A 21,179-nucleotide genomic window follows, 5' to 3' on the forward strand; every position below is an offset into this window, starting at 1 on the left:
ATGAGTTTGCTGCATAGCGTCCAGTATGCTCCAGGACAAACACTAAAAAAAGCAAATACACACTGACCTTAGAATGAACTAAGATGATTGCCAGAAGGCCCTGGGTTTTTTAATGTTGGAAAATAGTTGCAAAGACTGCCTTTCAGGAAAAAGGTGCTAGACAGTTCATTTATGCATTCACTTAGTCAGCAACCCCTCCTGGATAACGTGGCGCTCTGTGAGACACTCAGGGGGAACTGAAAAATGGAACACAAGTCTCTTGGCATCTAGGAACTTAGAAATCTGTATGACACACACAGGCAAAAATTAAGAATAAATTCCGCTACCTTATAATTCATGTTTTATTTTATTTTTTATTATAAAAAGTGTGAAAGATTACTATAACCAATTTTAAAAACCATATGAAGTAAATATTAAATGTTGTATCTCTTCCCTCCAGTCTCTCCCCCTCGCCAGAGGTAGCCACTGTCATACCCACAGATAGTTCTTCTCCCACAAAAATAGGATCAAACTATACACATGATGTTGCGAAATTTGCTTTTATAACGTAACAGTGGGTCTTAGAGATCTCTTCACATCAGTACATAGAGAATGCATTCTTCTTAACCACTGCAAATATTCCATCTTAAAAGCTGTACCATACATTCTCGATCCACTCCTCTACTGATGAACATTATGTTTTCTGTTTTTTTCCATTATTAAAATGCTATAATAGTTAGGCTTTTATCATTTACCATGTAGGCACCACTTCTAGTATTTTTCTCATTGAACTCTCAAAACACCTGTGAGGTAAGTAATATTTTTATCCCTAGATCACAGATAAGAAATGAGATGCAGTGTTGCAAAGCTAACGAACAGCCCAGACTGGAGTCAGGATTCAAACCCCAGCACTTAGAGTCCCTGTGCCATGCTGCCTCTGAGCTTTGTTGCCTTCCAAACGCACTGTCACCTTTGTGTGTGAACCAGGGTTTCTGGAGGATAACGTCCTGGCCCGGGGGAGGGGGGATGTCCATATATATTTGTATTTCATATTTTCATAATTGCCACTAAATTGCTCCCAAAAAAGATGATACCAGTTTTCAGTGCCACCTCAAGTGAGAGTACTCATTCCCCACATCCTCGCCAACTTTGGATCTTATCAGTTTTTAATCTTTACCAACATGTTAGGAGGAAAATGGTAGCTCATTTTAGTTTTTAAAACACAGCTCTATTGAGGTATAATTGATGTTAATGAAGTGCACATAAGGTGCACAATTTGATGAATTTTGACACATGTATACACCTGTGAGACCATCACCACAACCAACGTAGTGAACATATTCCTCACCCCCCATATTTCCTGATACTCCTTTGTAATCCTTCGCTCCCACCCTCAGTCCCCAAGTAACCACTGCCCTCCTTCCTGTCACTAAATATTAGTTTACATTCTAGAATTTTATGTAAAGGGAATTATACTGTATGTATTCTTGTTGCCTGGCTTTTTTCACTCAATAATTATTCTGAGATTCATCCAAATTGTTGGGTGTATGGTTAGTTGGTTTCTATTTCTTGTTGAGTATTGCATTGTGGTTATGGGTAGATCACATTTTGTTTATTCATTCAGCGGTTGATGGGCATTTGGGTTGTTTCTGGCTTGGGGCTATTACATATTGTACTTTTATTCTTGATTATAGTCTCCGATTAGATTTTTTTTTAACATCTTTATCGGAGTGTAATTGCTTTACAATGTCGTGTTAGTTTCTGCTGTATAACAAAGGGAATCAGCTATATGTATACGTATATCCCCATAACCCCTCCCTTTTACATCTCCCTCCCACCCTCCTTATCCCACCTCTCTAGGTGGTCACAAAGCACTAAGCTGATCTCCCTGTGCTATGCAGCTGCTTCCCACTAGCTATCTATTTTACATTTGGGAGTGTATATATGTCAATGCTACTGTTACTTCATCCCAGCTTCCCCTTCCCCTTCCCCAAGTCCTCTAGTCCATTCTCTACATCTGCGTCTTTATTCCTGTCCTACCCCTAGGTTCATCAGAACCATTTTTTTTTAGATTCCATATATATGTGTTAGCATACGGTATTTGTTTTTCTCTTTCTGACTTACTTCTCTCTGTATGACAGACTCTAGGTCCATCCAGCTCACTACAAATAACTCAATTTCATTTCTTTTTATGGCTAATATTCCATTGTACATATGTGCCACATCTTCTTTATCCATTCATCTGTTGATGGACACTTAGGTTGCTTCCATGTCCTGGCTATTGTAAATACAGCTGCAGTGAACACTGTGGTACGTGACTCTTTTTGAATTATGGTTTTCTCAGGGTATATGCCCAGTAGTGGGATTGCTGGGTCCTATGGTAGTTCTATTTGTAGTTTTTTAAGGAACCTCCATACTGTTCTCCATAGTGGCTGTATCAATTTACATTCCCACCAACAGTGCAAGAGGGTTCCCTTTTCTCCACACCCTCTCCAGCATTTATTGTTTGTAGATTTTTTGGTGATGGCCATTCTGACTGGTGTGAGGTGATACCTCATTGTAGTTTTGATTTGCATTTCTCTAATGATTAATGATGTTGAGCATCTTTTCATTTGTTTGTTGGCAATCTGTATATCTTCTTTGGAGAAATGTCTATTTAGGTCTTCTGCCCATTTTTGGATTGGGTTGTTTGTTTTTTTGATATTGAGCTTGTATACTTGGGAGATTAATCCTTTGTCAGTTGCTTCGTTTGCAAATATTTTCGCCCATTCTGAGGGTTGTCTTTTTGTCTCATTTATGGTTTCCTTTGCTATGCAAAAGCTTTTAAGTTTCATTAGGTCCCATTCATTAATTTTTGCTTTTATTTCCATTTCTCTAGGAGGTGGGTCGAAAGGGTCTTGCTGTGATTTATGTCATAGAGTGTTCTGCCTGTGTTATCCTCTAAGAGTTATATGCTGTCTGGCATTACATTTAGATCTTTAATCCATTTTGAGTTTATTTTTGTGGATGGTGTTAGGGAGTGTTCTAATTTTATTCTTTTACATGTAGCTGTCCAGTTTCCCAGCACCACTTATTGAAGAGGCTGTCTTTTCTCCATTGTATATTCTTGCCTCCTTTATCAAAGATAAGGTGACCATATGTGCGTGGGTTTATCTCTGGGCTTTCTATCCTGTTCCATTATCTATATTTCTGTTTTTGTGCCTGTACCATACTGTCTTGATTATTGTAGCTTTGTAGTATAGTCTGAAGTCAGGGAGTCTGATTCCTCCAGCTCTGTTTTTCTTTCTCAGGATTGCTTTGGCTATTCAGGGTCTTTTGTGTTTCCATAAACATTGTAAAGTGTTTTGTTCTAGTTCTGTGAAAAATGCCATTGGTAGTTTGATAGGGATTGCATTGAGTCTGTAGATTGCTTTGGGTAGTATAGTCATTTTCTCAATGTGGATTCTTCCAATCCAAGAACATGGTATATCTCTCCATCTGTTTGTGTCGTCTTTAATTTCTTTCATCAGTGTCTTATAGTTTTCTGCATACAGGACTTTTGTCTCCTTGGGTAGGTTTATTCCTAGGTATTTTATTCCTTTTGTTGCAGTGGTAAATGGGAGCGTTCCCTTAATTTCTCTTTCAGATATTTCATCCATTAGTGTATACTAATGTAAGAGATTTCTGTGCATTAATTTTGTATCTTGTTACTTTACCAAATTCATTGATTAGCTCTAGTAGTTTTCTGGTAGCATCTTTAGAATCCTCTATGTATAGTATCATGTCACCTGCAAACAGTGACAGTTTTACCTCTTCTTTTCCGATTTGTATTCCTTTTATTTCTTTTTCTTCTCTGATTGCCATGGCTAAAGCTTCCAAAACTATGTTGAATAATAGCAATGAGAGTGGGCAACGTTGTCTTGTGCCTGATCTTAGTGGAAATGGTTTCAGTTTTTCACCATTGAGAATGATGTTGGCTGTGGGTTTATCATATATGGCCTTTATTATGTTCAGGTAGGTTCCCTCTATGCCTACTTTCTGTAGATTTTTTATCATAAATGTGTGTTGAATTTTTTCCAAAGCTTTTTCTGCATCTATTGAGATTATCATATGGTTTTTATCCTTCAGTTTGTTAATATGGTGTATCACATTGACTGAATTGTGTATATTGAAGAATCCTTGCATTCCTGGTATAAACCCCACTTGATCATGGTATATGATCCTTTTAATGTGCTGTTGGATTCTGTTTGCTAGTATTTTGTTGAGGATTTTTGCATCTATGTTCATCAGTGATATTGGCCTGTAGTTTTCTTTTTTTGTGACATATTTGTCTGGTTTTGGTATCAGGGTGATGGTGGCCTCGTAGAATGAGTTTCAGAATGTTCCTCCCTCTGCTATATTTTGGAAGAGTTTGAGAAGGATAGGTGTTAGCTCTTCTCTAAATGTTTGATAGAATCCGCCTGTGAAGCTACCTGGTTCTGGGCTTTCGTTTGTTGGAAGATTTTTAATCACAGTTTCAATTTCAGTGCTTATGATTGGTCTGTTCATATTTTCTATTTCTTCCTGGTTCAGCCTTGGAAGGTTGTACTTTTCTAAGAATTTGTCCATTTCTTCCAGGTTGTCCATTTTATTGGCATATAGTTGCTTGTAGTAATCTCTCATGATCCTTTGTATTTTTGCAGTGTCAGTTATTTCTTTTTCATTTCTAATTCTGTTGATTTGAGTCTTCTCCCTTTTTTTCTTGATGAGTCTGGCTAATGGTTTATCAATTTTGTTTTTCTTCTCAAAGAACCAGCTTTTAGTTTTATTGATCTTTGCTATCATTTCCTTCATTTCTTTTTCATTTATTTCTGATCTTATCTTTATGATTTCTTTCCTTCTGCTAACTTTGGCATGTTTTTTGTTCTTCTTTCTCTAATTGCTTTAGGTGTGAGCTTAGGTTGTTTATTTGAGATTTTTCTTGTTTCTTGAGGTCGGGTTTTATTGCTATAAACTTCCCTCTTAGAACTGCTTTTGCTGTATCCCACAGATTTTGGGTCGTTGTGTTTTCATTGTCATTTGTTTCTAGGTATTTTTTGATTTCCTCTTTGATTTCTTCAGTGATCTCTTGGTTATTTAGTAGCGTATTGTTCAGCCTCCATATGTTCGTATTTTTTACAGTTTTTTTCCTGTAATTGATATCTAGTTTCATAGTGTAGTGGTCAGAAAAGATACTTGATACAATTTCAGTTTTCTTACGTTTATGAAGGCTTGATTTGTGACCCAAGATATGATCTATCCTGGAGAATGTTCCATGTGCACTTGAGAAGAAAGTGTATTCTGTTGTTTTTGGATGGAATGTCCTATAAATATCAGTTAAGTCCATCAGGTCTAATGTGTCATTTAAAGCTGTGTTTCCTTATTTATTTTCATTCTGTATCATCTGTCCATCGGTGAAAGTGAAGTGTAAAAGTCGATTTCTCCTTTTATGGCTGTTAGCATTTGCCTTATGTATTGAGGTGCTCCTATGTTGGGTGCATAAATATTTACAATTGTTATATCTTCTTCTTGGATTGATCCCTTGATCATTATGTAGTCTCCTTCTTTGTCTCTTCTAATAGTCTTTATTTTAATGTCTGTTTTGTCTGATATGAGTATTGCTACTCCAGCTTTCTTTTGATTTCTATTTGCATGGAATGTCTTTTTCCATCCCCTCACTTTCAGTCTGTACATGTCCCTAGGTCTGAAGTGAGTCTCTTGTAGACAGCATATATATGGGTCTTGTTTTTGTATCCATTCAACCAGTCTATGTCTTTTGGTTGGAGCATTTAATCCATTTACATTTAAGGTAATTATCAATATGTATGTTCTTATTAACATTTTCTTAATTGTTTTGGGTTTGTTTTTGTAGGTCTTTTCCTTCTCTTGTGTTTCCTGCCTGGAGATGTTCCTTTAGCATTTGTTGTAAATCAGGTTTGGTGGTGCTGAATTCTCTTAACTTTTGCTTGTCTGTAAAGGTTTTAATTTCTCTGTTGAATCTGAATGAGATGCTTGCTGGGTGGAGTAATCTTGGTTGTAGGTTTTTCCCTTTCATCACTTTAAATGTGTCCTGCCACTCCCTTTTGGCTTGCAGAGTTTCTGCTGAAAGATCAGCTGTTAATCTTATGGGGATTCCCTTGTATGTTATTTGTTGCTTTTCCCTTGCTACTTTTAATATTTTTCTTTGTATGTAATTTTTGATAGATTGATTAATATGTGTCTTGGCGTGTTTCTCCTTGGATTTATCCTGCATGGGACTCTGTGCTTCCTGGACTTGACTATTTCCTTTCCCACATTAGGGAAGCTTTCAGCTATAACCTCTTTCAATATTTTCTCAGACCCTTTCTCTTCTCTTCTTCTTCTGGGACCCCTATTATTCGAACATTGGTACATTTAGTGTTGTCCCAGAGTCTCTGAGACTGTCCTCAATTCTTTTCATTCTTTTTTCTTTATTTTGCTCTGTGGCAGTTATTCCCACTACTTTGTCTTTCAGGTCACTTATCCATCCTTCTGCCTCAGTTATTCTGCTATTAATTCCTTCTAGAGAATTTTTAATTTCATTTATTGTGTTGTTCATCATTGTTTGTTTGCTCTTTAGTTCATCTAGGTTCTTGTTAAACGTTTCTTGTTTTTTCTCCATTCTATTTCCAAGATTTTGGATCATCTTTACTATCATTACTCTGAATTCTTTTTCAGGTAGACTGCCTATTTCCTCCTCATTTGTTTGGTCTGGTGGGTTTTTACATTGCTCCTTCATGTGCTGCATATTTCTCTGTCTTCTCTTTTTGTTTAACTTACTGTGTTTGGGGTCTTCTTTTTGCAGGCTGCAGGTTCATAGTTCCCATTGTTTTTGGTGTCTGCCCCCAGTGGGTAAGGTTGGTTCAGTGGCTTGTGTAGGCTTCCTGATGGAGGGGACGGGTGCCTGTGTTCTGGTGTGTGGGGCTGGATCTTGTCCTTCTGATGGGCAGGGCCACCTCCAGTGGTGTGTTTTGGGGTGTCTGTGAACTTAGTATGACTTCAGGCAGCGTCTCTGCTAGTGGATGGTGTTGTGTTCCTGTCTTGCTAGTTGTTTGGCATGGGGTGTCCAGCATGGGAGCTTGCTGGCCGTTGGGTGGAGCTGGGTCTTAGTGTTGAGACAGAGATCTCTGGGAGAGCTCTCGCTGATTGATATTACATGGGGCTGGGAGGTCTCTGGTGGTCCAATCTTCTGGGCTCGGCTCTCCCACCTCTGAGGCTCAGGCCTGACACCCAGCTGGAGCACCAAGACCCTGCCAGCCACACAGCTTGGAATAAAAGGAAGAAAACTAGGAGAAAAAAAAAATGAACAGATAGAACCCCAAACAAAATGGTAAAAGCAAAACTAAACAGACAAAATCACACAAAGAATCGTATACACACACACTCATAAAAAGAAAACAAACAAACAACAACAACAAAAAACCCAAACAGAATCCTAGGACAAATGGTAAGAGCAAATCTAAACAGACAAAATAACACAAAGAAACATATACATACACCCTCACAAAAAGACAAAAAATGGAAAAAATAATAATTTTTTAAAAAAGAAGAAGAGAGCAACCAAACCGATAAACAAATCCACCAGTGATGACAAGCACTAAAAACTAAACTAAGATCAACATAAAAACCAGGAACAAATCAGACACAGAAAGCAAACCCCAAGTCTACAGTTGCTCCCAAAGTCCACTGCCTCAATTCTGGGAACACTTGTTGTCCATTCAGGTATTCTGCAGATGCGGGTTTCATCAAGTTGATTGTGGGGATTTAAACCGCTGCTCCTGAGGCTGCACCAAAAAATTTCCCTTTCTCTTCTTTGTTTGCACAGAACCTGGGGTTCAGCTTTGGTTTGGCCCTGCCTCTGCATGTAGGCCGCCCTCAGGTGTCTGTTCCCTTTTGGAAAGTCTGAGGTCTTCTGCCAGCGTTCAGTAGGTGTTCTATAGGAGTTGTTCCACATGTAGATGTATTTGTGGGGAGGAAGGTGATCTCCAGGTCTTACTCCTCCCGCATCTTGAAGGTCTCCCCTCTGATTAGCTTTGAGATCTATTGTCTCATCCCTCTCAGTAGCAGGCATACGGTACTATTTTCTGCATTTGACAGGTGAGGAAACTGAAGCCCAGAGACTTTCTTACCTAAGATCACACAGCAAGCTCATGTCAGAACTGAGGATTCCTAATTGGAGACCCTCTTGTTCCTCCAGTTCAGGCAGCACAGTGGAGGAAAGGCAATTGGGTGCAGTGGTTAAGAGCACAGACTGTGGAATCTGACTCCCTAGGTTCAAATCCCAGCTGGCTGTGGGACAAAAAGCTGCTTATTTAACCTCTCTCCTTGGCTTTCTTCATCTCTAAATAAGGGCTGGTAGTAGATGCCTACCATGTAGGGTTATTTTGAGGATTAGCTGAATGAGTACTGGTAAGGTCTCAGTGTCTTCCAGTAGAAGGTACTTAATACACGTTGTCTATTGTTACTCATTTATGAAATAGTTATTGAGACCTACTATGCTTCCTCTCACTGGGGCTACATAACTCTTCACCCTCCATGGTCTGTTCCTAGCAGAGAGACTTCTGGGCGTGGGGGAACAACTTAGGCTTGGTCCCTGTGGAGAGCAGAGGGGCAGAATGAGGAGGAGAGAGGGGCAGAGTCCTGCTGCTTAGGGGCTGGCCTGGGCATGGGGGTGGGGAAGGGCACCCTATGTGTTTCAGGCCAGCTCTGGGTGACCCCAGCCAGTGTGAGCCTGCCAAGGCCTGCTCTTCCCAGAACCAAAGGGCATTGCCTGCAAAATGCAAGCTCCCCTGCCACCCATCCCAGGCTTTGCTGGGATGACAGAGTTGTAATTACCAGTGCCAGGAGCTATTACTAGAAGGCAGACGTAGCTTTAGTTATTGTACTTAGTAGAGGCTGAAAAATGGGAGGACCAGGTCGCTCCAGAACTCACTGGGACCGTGGCAGTTTTTTCTTGACGCTGCTGCTTCCCCTGGCCCTCACATTCCAGAGGCATCCCGAGGCAGTGTTGGTATCCTAGTGCCCGTGCAACCGCCGGTTACTCAAGGGTGAGTTCCCAGGCGTTTGGGGATCCTGCCCCAGCTTCTCCTTCCTCAGAGCTGTCTCTGACCACCTGCCCAAAGAGCCCCAGAGGCCAGTGGAGGCAGGGAGGAGAGTTGCTGGCAGCCGTGGAGTCTGGGTTCTCCAGGCGGCTCTGGTGAAAGGCTGGAGGGCCTTCTGGCCTCTGTGCAGAAAGATTTAACATGTGTCTGGAAACTAATATTCTTTTAATGCCTTTTTTAAAAATTTACTTTTATTTATTTATTTTTGGCCACATTGGGTCTTCGTTCCTGCACGTGGGTTTTCTCTAGTGGCGACGAGCGGGGGCTACCCTTTGTTGCGGCACACGGGCTTCTCACTACAGTGGCTTCTCTTGTTGCAGAGCATGGGCTCTAGGCACACGGACTTCAGTAGTTGCAGCACGTGGGCTCAGTAGTTGTGGCTCACAGGCTCTAGAGCGCAGGCTCAGTAGTTGTGGCTCACGGGCCTAGTTGCTCCGTGGCATGTGGGATCTTCCCAGACCAGGGCTCGAACCCGTGTCCCCTGCATTGGCAGGCAGATTCTCTACCACTGCCCCACCAGGGAAGCCCCTGATAAATGGCTCTTTTGAAATGGAAAAAAAAAGTTATAATTACAAGTCTAAGCTGCTCCTCTATGACAGGGTCTCCTGTGCACTTAGCTCTGTCTGTCAGGAGGCAGGAGAAGGAAAGTGAAGCAAGGCCCAGGCTTGTGGTCACACGCAGTGCCTTGGCTTGTCCCCCTCTCTGCAAGAAGCCTCTCTGGCCCTGGTGTGCCGCTCCCAGCCCCGCTCTCCCTGCCACCCCTTGGGGCCAGATCTCCAACCTTCCCCCACCCCCAGCAGAACCAACCAGATGGGCAGCAGCAAAGCCCAGCTGAAGTGTGTCAGCACACAGGGAGCGGCCCCAGTCTGAAGGCGGGATCTGGGTGTCCTGAGTGGCCACAGCCCCTTTCCTTTAGTGCCGCAGCGGGTCCTGCTCATCATGGCCCTCACACCCTGTTCTTTAGCTGGTGCTTCACGATCAGGTGCCTGAGGAAACTGAGACCCAGGAGGGGTTCAGCCAGCTCTCCCCAGGCTACACAGATGCTTAGCCTCTGGTCTGTGCCTTCTCAGACCTGGGCTCTTTCCAGTGTGCTGTCTGTGTCTTCAAGAGGAGAACCGTGACGCTCAAACACCTTGGTGGAGGCTGGAGCGGCCGCCGTCCCGCTTCAAAGACGAATCCTCTGGGCTGTGACACTGTCACTTGTCTGGCTGTTGGGCCACCATTTCCCTTCCTCAGAATCAAAACGCCTCCCAGAATCCTGGGACTTTTATTTAACGCATCATAAATAAAATGCTACCAATTAATGGTTCAGATGTAAAGACTGGAGAAAGATGGAAAAATGTTTATGATAGATCATCACATGAAAAAAGGAGGAGATAGGATTACACTTAGGGTGTGATTAAAAATGTCCCCCTCCCCCCAGAAAAGGCTCTCTATGTAGATAGTGTGGAAGAAAGTACTTTGATTGGAATGACTCTGGGTGATTTTTCCTCACGTTTATCTTTAAATTGTTTCTTTAATGAACATAATTCTAAAATAAGCAAACAAAAATGAGAGCATTTTTGGGCTTCCCTGGTGGCACCGTGGTTGAGAATCCGCCTGCCAATGCAGGGGACACGGGTTCGACCCCTGGTCTGGAAAGATCCCACATGCCACAGAGCAGCTAAGCTCGTGCGCCACAACTACTGAGCCCGCGCTCTAGAGCCCACAAGCTACAGCTACTGAGCCCACGTGCCGCAACTACTGAAGCCCACGCGCCTAGAGCCCGTGCTCTGCAACAAGAGAAGCCACCGCAATGAGAAGCCCGTGCACCGCAACGAAGAGTAGCCACCGCTTGCTGCAACTAGAGAAAGCCCGTGCACAGCAACGAAGACACAACACAACCAAAAATAAATTAATTAAATAAATTAAAAAAAAAACACCATTCACTTTATTAAAAAAAAGAGAGAGAGAGCATTCTTCCAGAGTCCTGGCCACAACAGCTGCAGAGAGGGGTACAGTGTGGAGAAAGAAAATCCACCCACGACATGTAAGAAACCTCCTTCCTTCTCCTTTCCCTGGAAATAGGCTGATTGTAGTAGAGCCTGGACCTACTTGCCAAAGGCAGGTGCAGAGCATATAATTGCTAAGCCCTCCATCACACTTCAGGGAGTACATCCCTCACATTCACAGCTGCCTGTGAATGAAGTTGATGCTATTTTCTTCCTGCCTGTTTTGCAAATGAGGAAACTGAGGCCTGAAGAAACTGGGTAACCAGCCAAAGTCCACAGTAATCAAGGGCTGGAGTGCACTGCTCCTGTTACCACCTGACTGCTGTCTGGATGTCGGGGGCCTCCCTCCACCTTCCTAATTGCCTACCTGTCCACCTCCAATCCTTCTGCAGGGGTGGAGTTCGTGGTGCCCAGGACCGGCTTTTATTGCAAACTGTGTGGGCTGTTCTACACGAGCGAGGAGATGGCAAAGATGAGCCACTGTCGCAGTGCTGTCCACTACCGGAACTTACAGGTAACCGTCGGCCTTCCTTGCCTAGCGCCCAGGGAGGGTGTGGGGAGTACTCCCTGGTCTCAGTTTCTGTGCGTTGCTGTCTCCTTCCATTTAATGGAAAACTCCTCCTGTTGTCTCAGTCCTGACTCCACCAGGTGGCTCCGTATGGTAGCTGCTTCCCACGTGCTCTCAGAGCATCTGTCTCCACGTTGGTACAAAGCATTCTGTTTGGCTTGGGTTTTTTTGTAACTGCCTCTCCCTCTAGACCGAATGACTTGTTAGTGTTCACCTGGCCCCTGGTTGGGTCTGGTCCCTTTTCACCTGGATGTTCCAGATGCAGATGTTTCTCTATGTTTCTCTTCCCCTGTGCACTATCCTTGTTTGCTAGAATAAAACCCACTATTATGTTCTATTGAAATGTCCGTCCATACTGCAGCTATTATCACAGGCATACCATGGACCAGACACTATTCTAGGCACTGGGTAGACAACAACAAAAAAAGCGGACAGCAATCCCTGCCCTCATGGACCTTCCATCTAGCGTAGGAGATAAGCAAAAAATAAAATAAGTACGTTTCATAGTATATTAACCGTGGCATGTAAAATATACCCTATATACCATATTTTATCTAATCTAAGGTGCCATCAGTGGTAAGACACACCACTATTTTTTGATATCAACAAGGAAAAACATGTTACAAATTAAACGGTGAGACTCCATCAACTGTAAAATGCATCTCAATTTCAGAACAGTTAATGTGTGGAAAAAACACTTCTTAAAATCACAAGATATAGCAATATATCCTATAATATTTACCTATACAATATATAGCATATTAGAATGTGATTTTCATATAACTTCTGGTATAAGCTGGGGGTTAGTAATGTAATACAAATCATGGAAGATCAGACACTCAGGGTTAAGTATATCAAGGCACCTCCTGTTTTTACAAGGAATCAAACTACATTTTTGAGGCACAAGGCCTTGACATTAGAACACCCTTGTGGTAGCAGCATGCCGTAATTCCAGAGCAGGCATTACTATCAGTTTAATTGTTAAAGAATGGCTGCTCTGGTGGTTCTTGGGATGTGAACCAAAATCCCTAGACAGTGTTTCAAAAGTATTTATACTACTTAGGCCAGGTGTTCAGTAGAATTTGAGAACTTTCTCAAATATGTAATTTGAGAAAGTTCTCCAAATGATTTGAATGTGTACCCCAGTTAAGAAAACTCAGATATGGGCCAGTTCTCTTGTTTTATAATTGAGGAAACTGGGGCCCAGAGAAGCCAAGGATTCGTCCAAGCCTTGGATTTGTCCAAGGCCATGTAGATGGTGAGTTACTAGGCCTGGGGCCAGATTGCCTAATTCTTAATCCCTTTCCTCTTCTCACTCTACTAAGCTGGTCTTGCAAACTGAGACCCATGTCATGGCCTGGGTCACCATCTGCAAGTCTGCAAGGGACTGTCCTTGGCTATGCCCAAACTCAGGTCATTTAAGCCTCTTGATTTCCCCCTGGAAAGCAGCTGTTCTATGACCAAGGAAGCCACGAGGTCTGGGGCCCAGGTCCCAGCCTCTCCTGGGGGCAGGCAGTGACTTGGCCAGGCCAAGGGTTCAGATTGGGCTACCCGGCGCCAGCCGAGGGCAGCTGTCTACCCTGAAGACATCATCATCCCTCACCCCCAAGAAGATTAAACCTCTAGAACGGCACGGCTGGATGGGGTCTTGAAGATCATCAGGTCCTGATTTTCCCAAACCTTGGTCTTCACACCAGCTGGAATCTTTTTAAAATGTAGCTTCTTGGACCTACCCTATACTTGCTTATTCATTCTCTCTCTAGCGTGGGGCCTGAGAATCTGCATTTTAAAAGTCTTTCCAGATTATGATACTTCAACGTGAGAACCTGTGATCTCATCCGGCATTCTCGGCTGGATTGTGTAGCCCCCAAGGAGACACACAGCTCAAGGTCAACCAGGAAGGTAGGAAGAGTGAGTGCAGACTTGCCAGGGCCTTGAATTCTAAACCCTGTGTTTCTTGCAGGGCAGCCGACTGCACTATGTTCAGGGCCTCCGGGCCAAACCCCCAGGCAGGCTCGCCTCCCCACAGCAGACCATTCCTGTGGTCCCAGGCATGTCAGGTCCAGATGCTGGCTAAGCCCCTTACGCCCGCCAACTGCAGTTCAGGTTGCCCTGGCGCACCTGTCCTGAAGATGGGAGCCTCCATCGCAGGCTACCCAGATAGGGTTTCTTCCTATCTGGGAAGTGGCCTTGACAGAATGTCTCTGTCCACACAGTCACACCTACTGCACCACACTCTGTGTTACACGTGTGAAAAGGGAGGAATTCAGCCCCAAGTAGCAGGTGCTGGCTGACACCTAAGTCAGGCAACTTGTAAACCTAGCATCCCCAGGAGGCCTTGAGGTAGGACTTGGGTTGTTCTTTGAGGAAGGGTAGAAGTAGCCTTCATTTTCTCTCTGCAATCCCGGCTGTGCCCACGGCTGGTCAATGCTCTGAGAGAACCCACCAGAGTGATCGGAATAGCAGGTGGAGTCAGTGCTAGATGGGAAAACTAGACGCCTGCTTGGTCCATTGGTGGTACACCCACCCACATGCCTTTCCTGAGACGAGGTGGAGGAGAAACCCGGCCCTCCATCAGCAGCCTGGCCCAGAGAGATCCACGGTCTGCCCTTCTCCCCGTCAGTCTCACCCACCACTCAAAGCCAACCACAGCCTCTCCTAAAGAGAGCAGGTCGACCCCGTCACCTCAAGCACATCATCTTGTCTGACCCTCAGAATCAACCCTGGAGGAGGAAGGAGGAAGATATCATTTCTCCCATTTAACGGTTTCGGGTCTGAAGCTGGGAAAAGATGAGTGACTTTCCCCAAATCAGGCAGCTGGTGCCACTAATGATAAAGGGCAACATTGCTGAGTGTTTATTCCATGCCAGGCAGTGTGCTCAATCCTTTATGGTACTTCTCTTGGACTTCACAGCAACCTTATGCAGTAGTTACTATGTTACTCACACTTTACAGTCGAAGATATTGGAGAACTTGCCTGCTGAGAGGTAGCATTTGAACCGGGGTCATCTGATGGCAAAGCCCACACACCTGACCACTGCAGGGGACTTAACCCTGCTGACTCTTAATCCAGTGCTCTTTGCACCGCCCTTGGCTGCCCCAGCCATCAGAGGATATGCAGCTGGGGCGCCAGGCATTTTCCGGTTCCACCTCACTGCGTTGAATCCAGACTCCCAGGAGCAGCCCGACAGGCTCGCCGAGTTGGGCTGGGGGCCAGCGGGAGCAGTGAGTGCTCTGGGGCGGGGCAGAGGTAGGCCCCCACCATGGAACCTCCGAGACACTGAGCCTGCCAGCCTGTCTGCTGGAGTCTCCAACGTCAGGCTGCGGTTTTGTCTTTCACAGTCGCTATAGGACAGAGCTGCTGCCGTCCCCACACTTCCAGCCTCCCTCTCGTCACTCTGCCTTTTACACGTGATGTGCTGCCTGGAACCCAAACCTTGGTCTTCACACCAGCTGGAATCTTTGAAAAATGTAGCTTCTTGGACCTACCCCATACTTGCTTATTCATTCTCTCTCTAGCATGGGGCCTGAGAATCTGGAACTAGAACTAGAAATCTTTCTGGAAAACAAGTAGAGTTGTTGTGAGCATTAAATGAGTTTATAGAAGAAAAGCAGTTAGAATAGCACTTGGTCTGGGATAAGGCCTATGGATGTGTTTGCTATGGTTAGGATCTGTACTTTCTACCTTCTCTATGGGTCATTTGTAAACTAACATAAAGGGGGCGGAGCTCACCACTTAGCATGGGTCCTGGAGCCCTGGAAGGATCTGGGGAGGAAGAAGAGGGGTCCCACCCACTGGGCAAGGTGATAGGAGAGGGGGCCGAGGCACACCCCCCTTCCTCTCCCGCCAGCTCACCACTCTCTCTGCCCCCCGTCTTTGTCCCACAGAAGTACTTGTCCCAGCTGGCCGAGGAGGGCCTGATGGAGACCGAGGGGGCAGGCAGCCCTCGGCCCGAGGACAGCGGAATCGTGCCGCACTTTGAAAGGAAAAAGCTCTGACATCCCTGCCACTGCTGCAAGCGGGGAGAGGAGGGTCTGAGAGGTGGGGCCTTCCCACCCTCCGGGACAGGAACTAAGGCCAGAGAGGAAGGAAGACCAGGCAGGCCACGTGGCCTGGGTCCGTCCTCAGAGACTCATGAGATGCCCCTGAAGTGCCTGCCGGAGGCCTCACCGCGGTGTGTCCAGTCTGCTGAGGGGCACCCACTCTCTCCCTGTCGACTCCTGTTTCCTTCAAACAGTCTTTCAGTTTGCTTCTCTCTTCCTCCCCATCCCACCCCCTCCTTCTGTGCCCAGTGTCATTTCCTTTTCATAAAATCCAACTTCTCAGGGATTTTTACAGTGTTCCGATTCTTGATGGGATAGGACAGGTCAAGCCAGGCTGAGTCTTCCAAAAAAAAAAAAAAGATTTCACGGAGACTCCTGGGTTGAGAACCACGCCAGTGAACCTGGAGCCGTTTCTCTGCCTGGCGTCCTGTGTGTGTGGGGAGCTGATTCGGGTCCTGCAGTCCTGGAGGGGGGAACCCTAGACAGTCAGTGGGGCAGAAGCTGGGAGTTCCTCCAGCTTGGACCACCTTTCTGAAAAGCCCTGATTTTCATAACTCTTTCATCCTCTCTGTCGTTCTAGAAGCCCACCAGATTCATGCCTTAGAATAAAATTTGAGGAGGAAAAGAGCCCTTCATTTTGGAAGCTCTGATCAGTTCCCCCCAAATGTATTTCCTTCCTCTTGATTTCAGGAGATGCCAGGGTTTGTTCTACTCTGGACGTTGAATTTGGTCTAGACTCACTTTAAGTGAAAATGAAAACAGAAGCGTCTTCCCCCTCCGGTTAAAACAGCAGAAGGTCAGGGCTTCCGTTGAAGGTTGGCCTCCCAGCCGTAAATGGTTGGCTTGGGAGACACCAAAACGAGGAAGTGGCATCTGCCCTTGACTCGCCCTTTGGAGCCTACACTCTGGGCTCCAGCAGCCTCATAGCGGGACGGTTTTTAAATGGTCTCTTGGAGGCAGGGGACACAAATGAGAGAGAAGACTGCAGGACTGCGGAGCATTTGAGGGTTGCCAGGTGTTTGTAGGTGGACCCTTTCCAACTGGGCAGAAGGTTAAGGGCATCTGAGAGTTGACCCCGTGTGCAGACTTTGATATTAAATGTTACGCAGCACAGGGCTCCTTCCCACCAGGCTCTGCGATACTGAAAGGTCAGTGGCTTCAGGCCCCAGACAGAAAAAGCTGCAGGGTCTGCCATCCATTGGAAGGGTCTGGGGAAAGGTGCTGGGGGAAAATGAGGCTCAGCTGCAGCCCTGGAGAAACCCTTGAGAAGGTCGGAGGGGAGCCTGGTGCTACTTCCTCAAGCTGAGACACTTGCCCGGAGGCGGCCGCCCCAGCTCTGCCCCTGGAAGACCGTTCCTGTTCTATTCCTGACCACAGGCAGGTAGACTAGGTCGAGATTGTGTGTTTTATTTTAATTTTTTGCTTTTTTCTTTCAATGGTAGATAAGACTATACTGCGCATTCTGTCCTCCACACTAAAGGCAGAAGGGTAGAGAGATGATCTGAGTTGGACACTGACGTTTTATCAGTGAGGGAACTGAGGCGCAGAAAGTAAGGAAAAACAGAACATAAGAGGATCACGTGTAAACCTTGGGGCAAGTGGTCGCTGGCAAGGAGACAACTGTTGGGGACCTGTGAGAGGGAAGAGTTCAGGCGAGCACCAGAGGCAAACAGACCAGCTTGGACAGGTATAGGGAGAGGCTGGAGGCAGCAGGGAACCTGAACTTGGCATCAGGCAGCGGGGGGCCTCAGCAAGGTGAGTGTCTCAAAGAGAGTAGAGTTTGAAAGTGGTGACTCAGCCCAGACCTGGTCCCCGGGCTGACTCCTCTGTTTTTTTTTACCTGGTGCTCTGGAAACCCACCTCCTCCATTTTTCGGAAACCTCTGACCCTGTGTGTCTTCCTTCCCACTGGTGGGAAGTCAGGAGACAGCTCTCTGGCCTCCTTTACTGAACCTTGCTGGGAAAAACCTAAAGGCTAAAACTGCATTTTCAGAGATGCTGGCAGTCTTTTCTCCCAGCAAAGTAGAAGCTGACCCTGCCAGCTCATCCCCCCCAAGCAGCGTTTCCATGGAAATCTGGATGGCTGTTCCAACAGCTGAATTCCCTAGTAATGTAACTTCTCCTCTGCTGATAGACTGACCTTCCCCATATTTTAAAGCTGGAGAGTGGCCCTGTGAAGGAGAGAGAAGAGGCTCTTTGCAGTCAATCAGAACCTTTAGTTTAAAAAATCATCTAAGATCCTTTTTTTGTGTGTATATATATATATATTTTTATTTATTTTTATACAATTCCATTGGCATAGTTTCACCCACTCTATAATTTGCGCTTTTTATTCCTACGTGTGTCATACACAGCGCAGTATTAAAAGCAACCAGGAAAATACTGATTTTTTTTTTTTTAAAGCTTTTCTTCAGTGTTTGTTAACCATTTCAAAATGTCTCCCCGAAAAGGTCGTTCCAGAGCAACTGCTGCCTTGCGCAACAAACGTATTCGTACCGGGTTAACATAACAAAAGGCCTGTCTACTTTCTCTTTACCGTAAACACCTGAAATAAAGTGTATCCACAGAGTATTCCCAAAGAATTTGGTAAATTTGATGTTGTTGTGAGCAGCAGCTGTTAGTATCAGGGTTTCCCTTGACACTGAGGCTGTGATCTGTTAGATTATACTTGAACTGGACCAGAGTTTGACTTTTGAGCTTATGAAAAAAAGAAAAACATTTGTTCATTTAAGTTTGAATTTGTAAAGTATTGGAATTTGCTGAGTGTCCCATAAATCGTCACCACTTTTCCCGATCTATATAACTGACAGCAAGTGTTCGTTTTTACAAAAGGAAAAAAAAAAGATTTTTAATAAAGGGAATTTGAAAGCTCTTGAGTGAGTAGCCCTCTGTCGCACAGGGATCCCTCAATCTTTGGCTGGGGGATGCTCAGCGAGCACGGAAGTTGGGATTTGGTCCCTCTCTGAATCTAGAATGTTTCTGAAGAGTTGAAAAAAGAGGACACAAGAGGTTCCACTCAGGCCTCGGGGGATCAGAGCTTCTCAGGGGTGAACCTCCAGGAAGGTTGAGTGCGGGAAAGTAGGGAGCTGCTGTTCCCCACCCCAGAAGGGTCAGATAGAAAAACCTCTTGGCCTCTTATACCCCCCGGCCCTTCTACCCAGTACTCTCGGATCTTCTAGTGGCCAAACTTTGTTGTCCTACACCAGGGTCAGGCTGTTTCTGGAGGTTCCATCATTGTGAGGTGGTCAGCGCCTAGCTTGGGCACTTGTTAGCTCTGTGGCTTCCGAAGTCCCGCTTGCTTGGGTGTAAGGGCAGGTAATGGTATTAATCACCTCTCTGGTTGTTTCAGGGTTAAGATGATTGCTGGTGAAAGCACTTGCTATGCCCCACGGCCCTGAATCTTTTTTGTTTCGGAAGTCTGTGCTCAGGACAACAACCCTCCAATTTTCAGTGGTTCTTAAGTTCTTTCTCAACCATTTCTTCTAGCAAAACAATGCCAATCTCCTGGGACCAGTTAGCAAGTCCTTTGAATGGCCTGGAACCTTCTCTGGGCCTTCCCCTCCTGTTGGCAGTGCTCCTGGGTCAACGGGGAGGGGCTGGGCAGTCTGGCCCCAGAGGGCAGAGTGACTGGGGCTCTCTGTAATTAGTGGGAGCAGATTGGTCCATCTGAGGTAAGTTCCCGTCAAGCCTGCTGCTGCCACCCCTCCCCGCCCCCCCACACCTATTGTGGCCATGGGAGGGCTGAGCTCAGGCCTCCAGTTCCCAACCAGGAGGGGTGGAGAAACATCCTTCCCCGCAAGTGCTGGCTGCGCCCTAGCAGGCCAAGGCAGTGGGTGGGCCTGGAGCTCGTCCTGCTGCCCTAGTTCAGGATCCAGAATGGCTGGCAGTACCCTTAGTGCCAAGTCCCAGCGCGTCCCTCCATGTGGCCCAACTCTTGGGGGCACCACGCACGTTGTATTCTGTGAGATGACCCGCCCCCCAGAGCTGTGTAATAGAGCCATCCTGCCAGGGGGCTCCCTGAATTGCAGTTCCTTGCCATGCCTGGGGGCTCCCGTTTGCTCTCTCGGGTTCCTAAGGACCTGAGAGCCAGGTTCTGACCCAGTCTACCAGGCCGGAGCCCTGACATTCAGACCCATTCTCCAGGCTCCCTCCTTTCCCCAAGGATCAGCACCAGACCGCCCCAGCCTGACTCTGCCACGGCCCTCGCAGGCCAGGCCGCTTAGGGACTGACCTTGGCCCTCATCTGGCCTGAGATCTCTGTGCCCCTCTGAACAGCAACAGCAACTGTTGACTGTCCCCCAAGGCAGTCATGGGACATCAGGGCTCACCCTCAACAGCTCCCCATTCTCCTTTCCCACCACACCGACCCCACAAAGCAGCCTAACCCAAGTGGATTTCCAAACATGTTAGAGCAGGATGTCCCCAGAAACCCCCAAGTCCTGGCCCTTCCTTTTACAGATGAGAAAACAGGCCCAGAGAGGGGAAGTGACTTGTTTAAGGTAACACCACTTATTGGTATAAGGTAAGAATGGAATCCAGATGTCCTGGGAGGTCCTACTGGGAACACATGGGGAGCTTGGATTTTTTCAGCCAAATTATTTCATAATTTTCTAGGTCTAGCCCTAGCTGGACTCCAGCAATCAGCAAGGACTCAAAACAAACCCTTGATTTTTGTGCTTTGCGTGGATCTGAATCACCTGGGGAACCTTGTTAGAACTAGAGATTCCCGGCCTCCTGCGTGGAGATTCTGCCTCACTCTAGGTCATGGGGGCTGGGGGTGAGGCATTTGCATCTTAGCAAGCCTCCTGGGTGATTCAGTGCAGGTGGAGTCCACTGCTGGCGCTTTTAAAAAACGCTGCCCTAGATGTCAACCGGGGACTTCCCCAGCAGCTCCTGGAATAGAAGGGACATTTATTTTGCTGGGGGGAAGGGCAGAACAGAAGTGAATGGAAAGCATTCAAGGTAGGGAAGACTCCAGTGTGGAAAAGGCTTCAAGATGGGAGACAGAGCGGGGAGGAGCTACGGTCTCGCCATGGCAGATGGAGATGGTGGGAGCTGGTGGTGGGAGGGGGCTGGGTTTGGAGCAGGTGTCAGGATTTTTTTCAGTTGAATTCATACTTACTGTGGTTAGGCAAAAGTCTTCCAGTGGTCTCTTTGCCCTCGTTAATGGCCGAACGCACTGTGATTATTAAGAAGACTCCTGGTGATAGGCTGGCCCCTCAGGGCAGTGCGTTGTGCAGTCAGCAGGCCTTTTGAGGAGACTGGAGTCACAGGCAGCAGGGGAGTTCCCCAGGGCCTTGTCACTGCCGGCGGGGAACCCTGGGGTCACACACTGTCCCACGCTCCATGAGCCACCACAAATACCAGTATTAGCCCTGCAGATTATTAAGCCTGTCTGCACGCCACACGCAGTGTGCACTCTGTAGGGACACTGTCTCTCAGCTTCTTTACAACATTGAGAGACAGGCACCGTTATTCTCCC

The 21,179-nt window shown here is 46.1% G+C and overlaps 1 protein-coding gene across 1 annotated transcript in view; it reads left to right on the top strand.

Moving 5' to 3' along the window:
• RBM20 (RNA binding motif protein 20) overlaps window positions 1-15,742 on the top strand; it is a 207,401-nt gene extending 191,659 nt beyond the window's left edge. The window contains exons 15-16 of the mRNA XM_029244821.1: window positions 11,479-11,600; window positions 15,543-15,742. Of these exons, the coding sequence (XP_029100654.1) occupies window positions 11,479-11,600; window positions 15,543-15,653 (233 nt within the window). The 3' untranslated portion in view covers window positions 15,654-15,742. The remainder of the gene's footprint in view (window positions 1-11,478; window positions 11,601-15,542) is intronic.
• The last annotated feature ends 5,437 nt before the right edge of the window (window positions 15,743-21,179 follow it).

The sequence above is a fragment of the Monodon monoceros genome, unplaced genomic scaffold, assembly GCF_005190385.1.
Source record: "Monodon monoceros isolate NGI ecotype Baffin Bay Population unplaced genomic scaffold, NGI_Narwhal_1 Super_Scaffold_4, whole genome shotgun sequence".
In the NCBI taxonomy this organism is placed as follows: Eukaryota; Metazoa; Chordata; class Mammalia; order Artiodactyla; family Monodontidae; genus Monodon; species Monodon monoceros.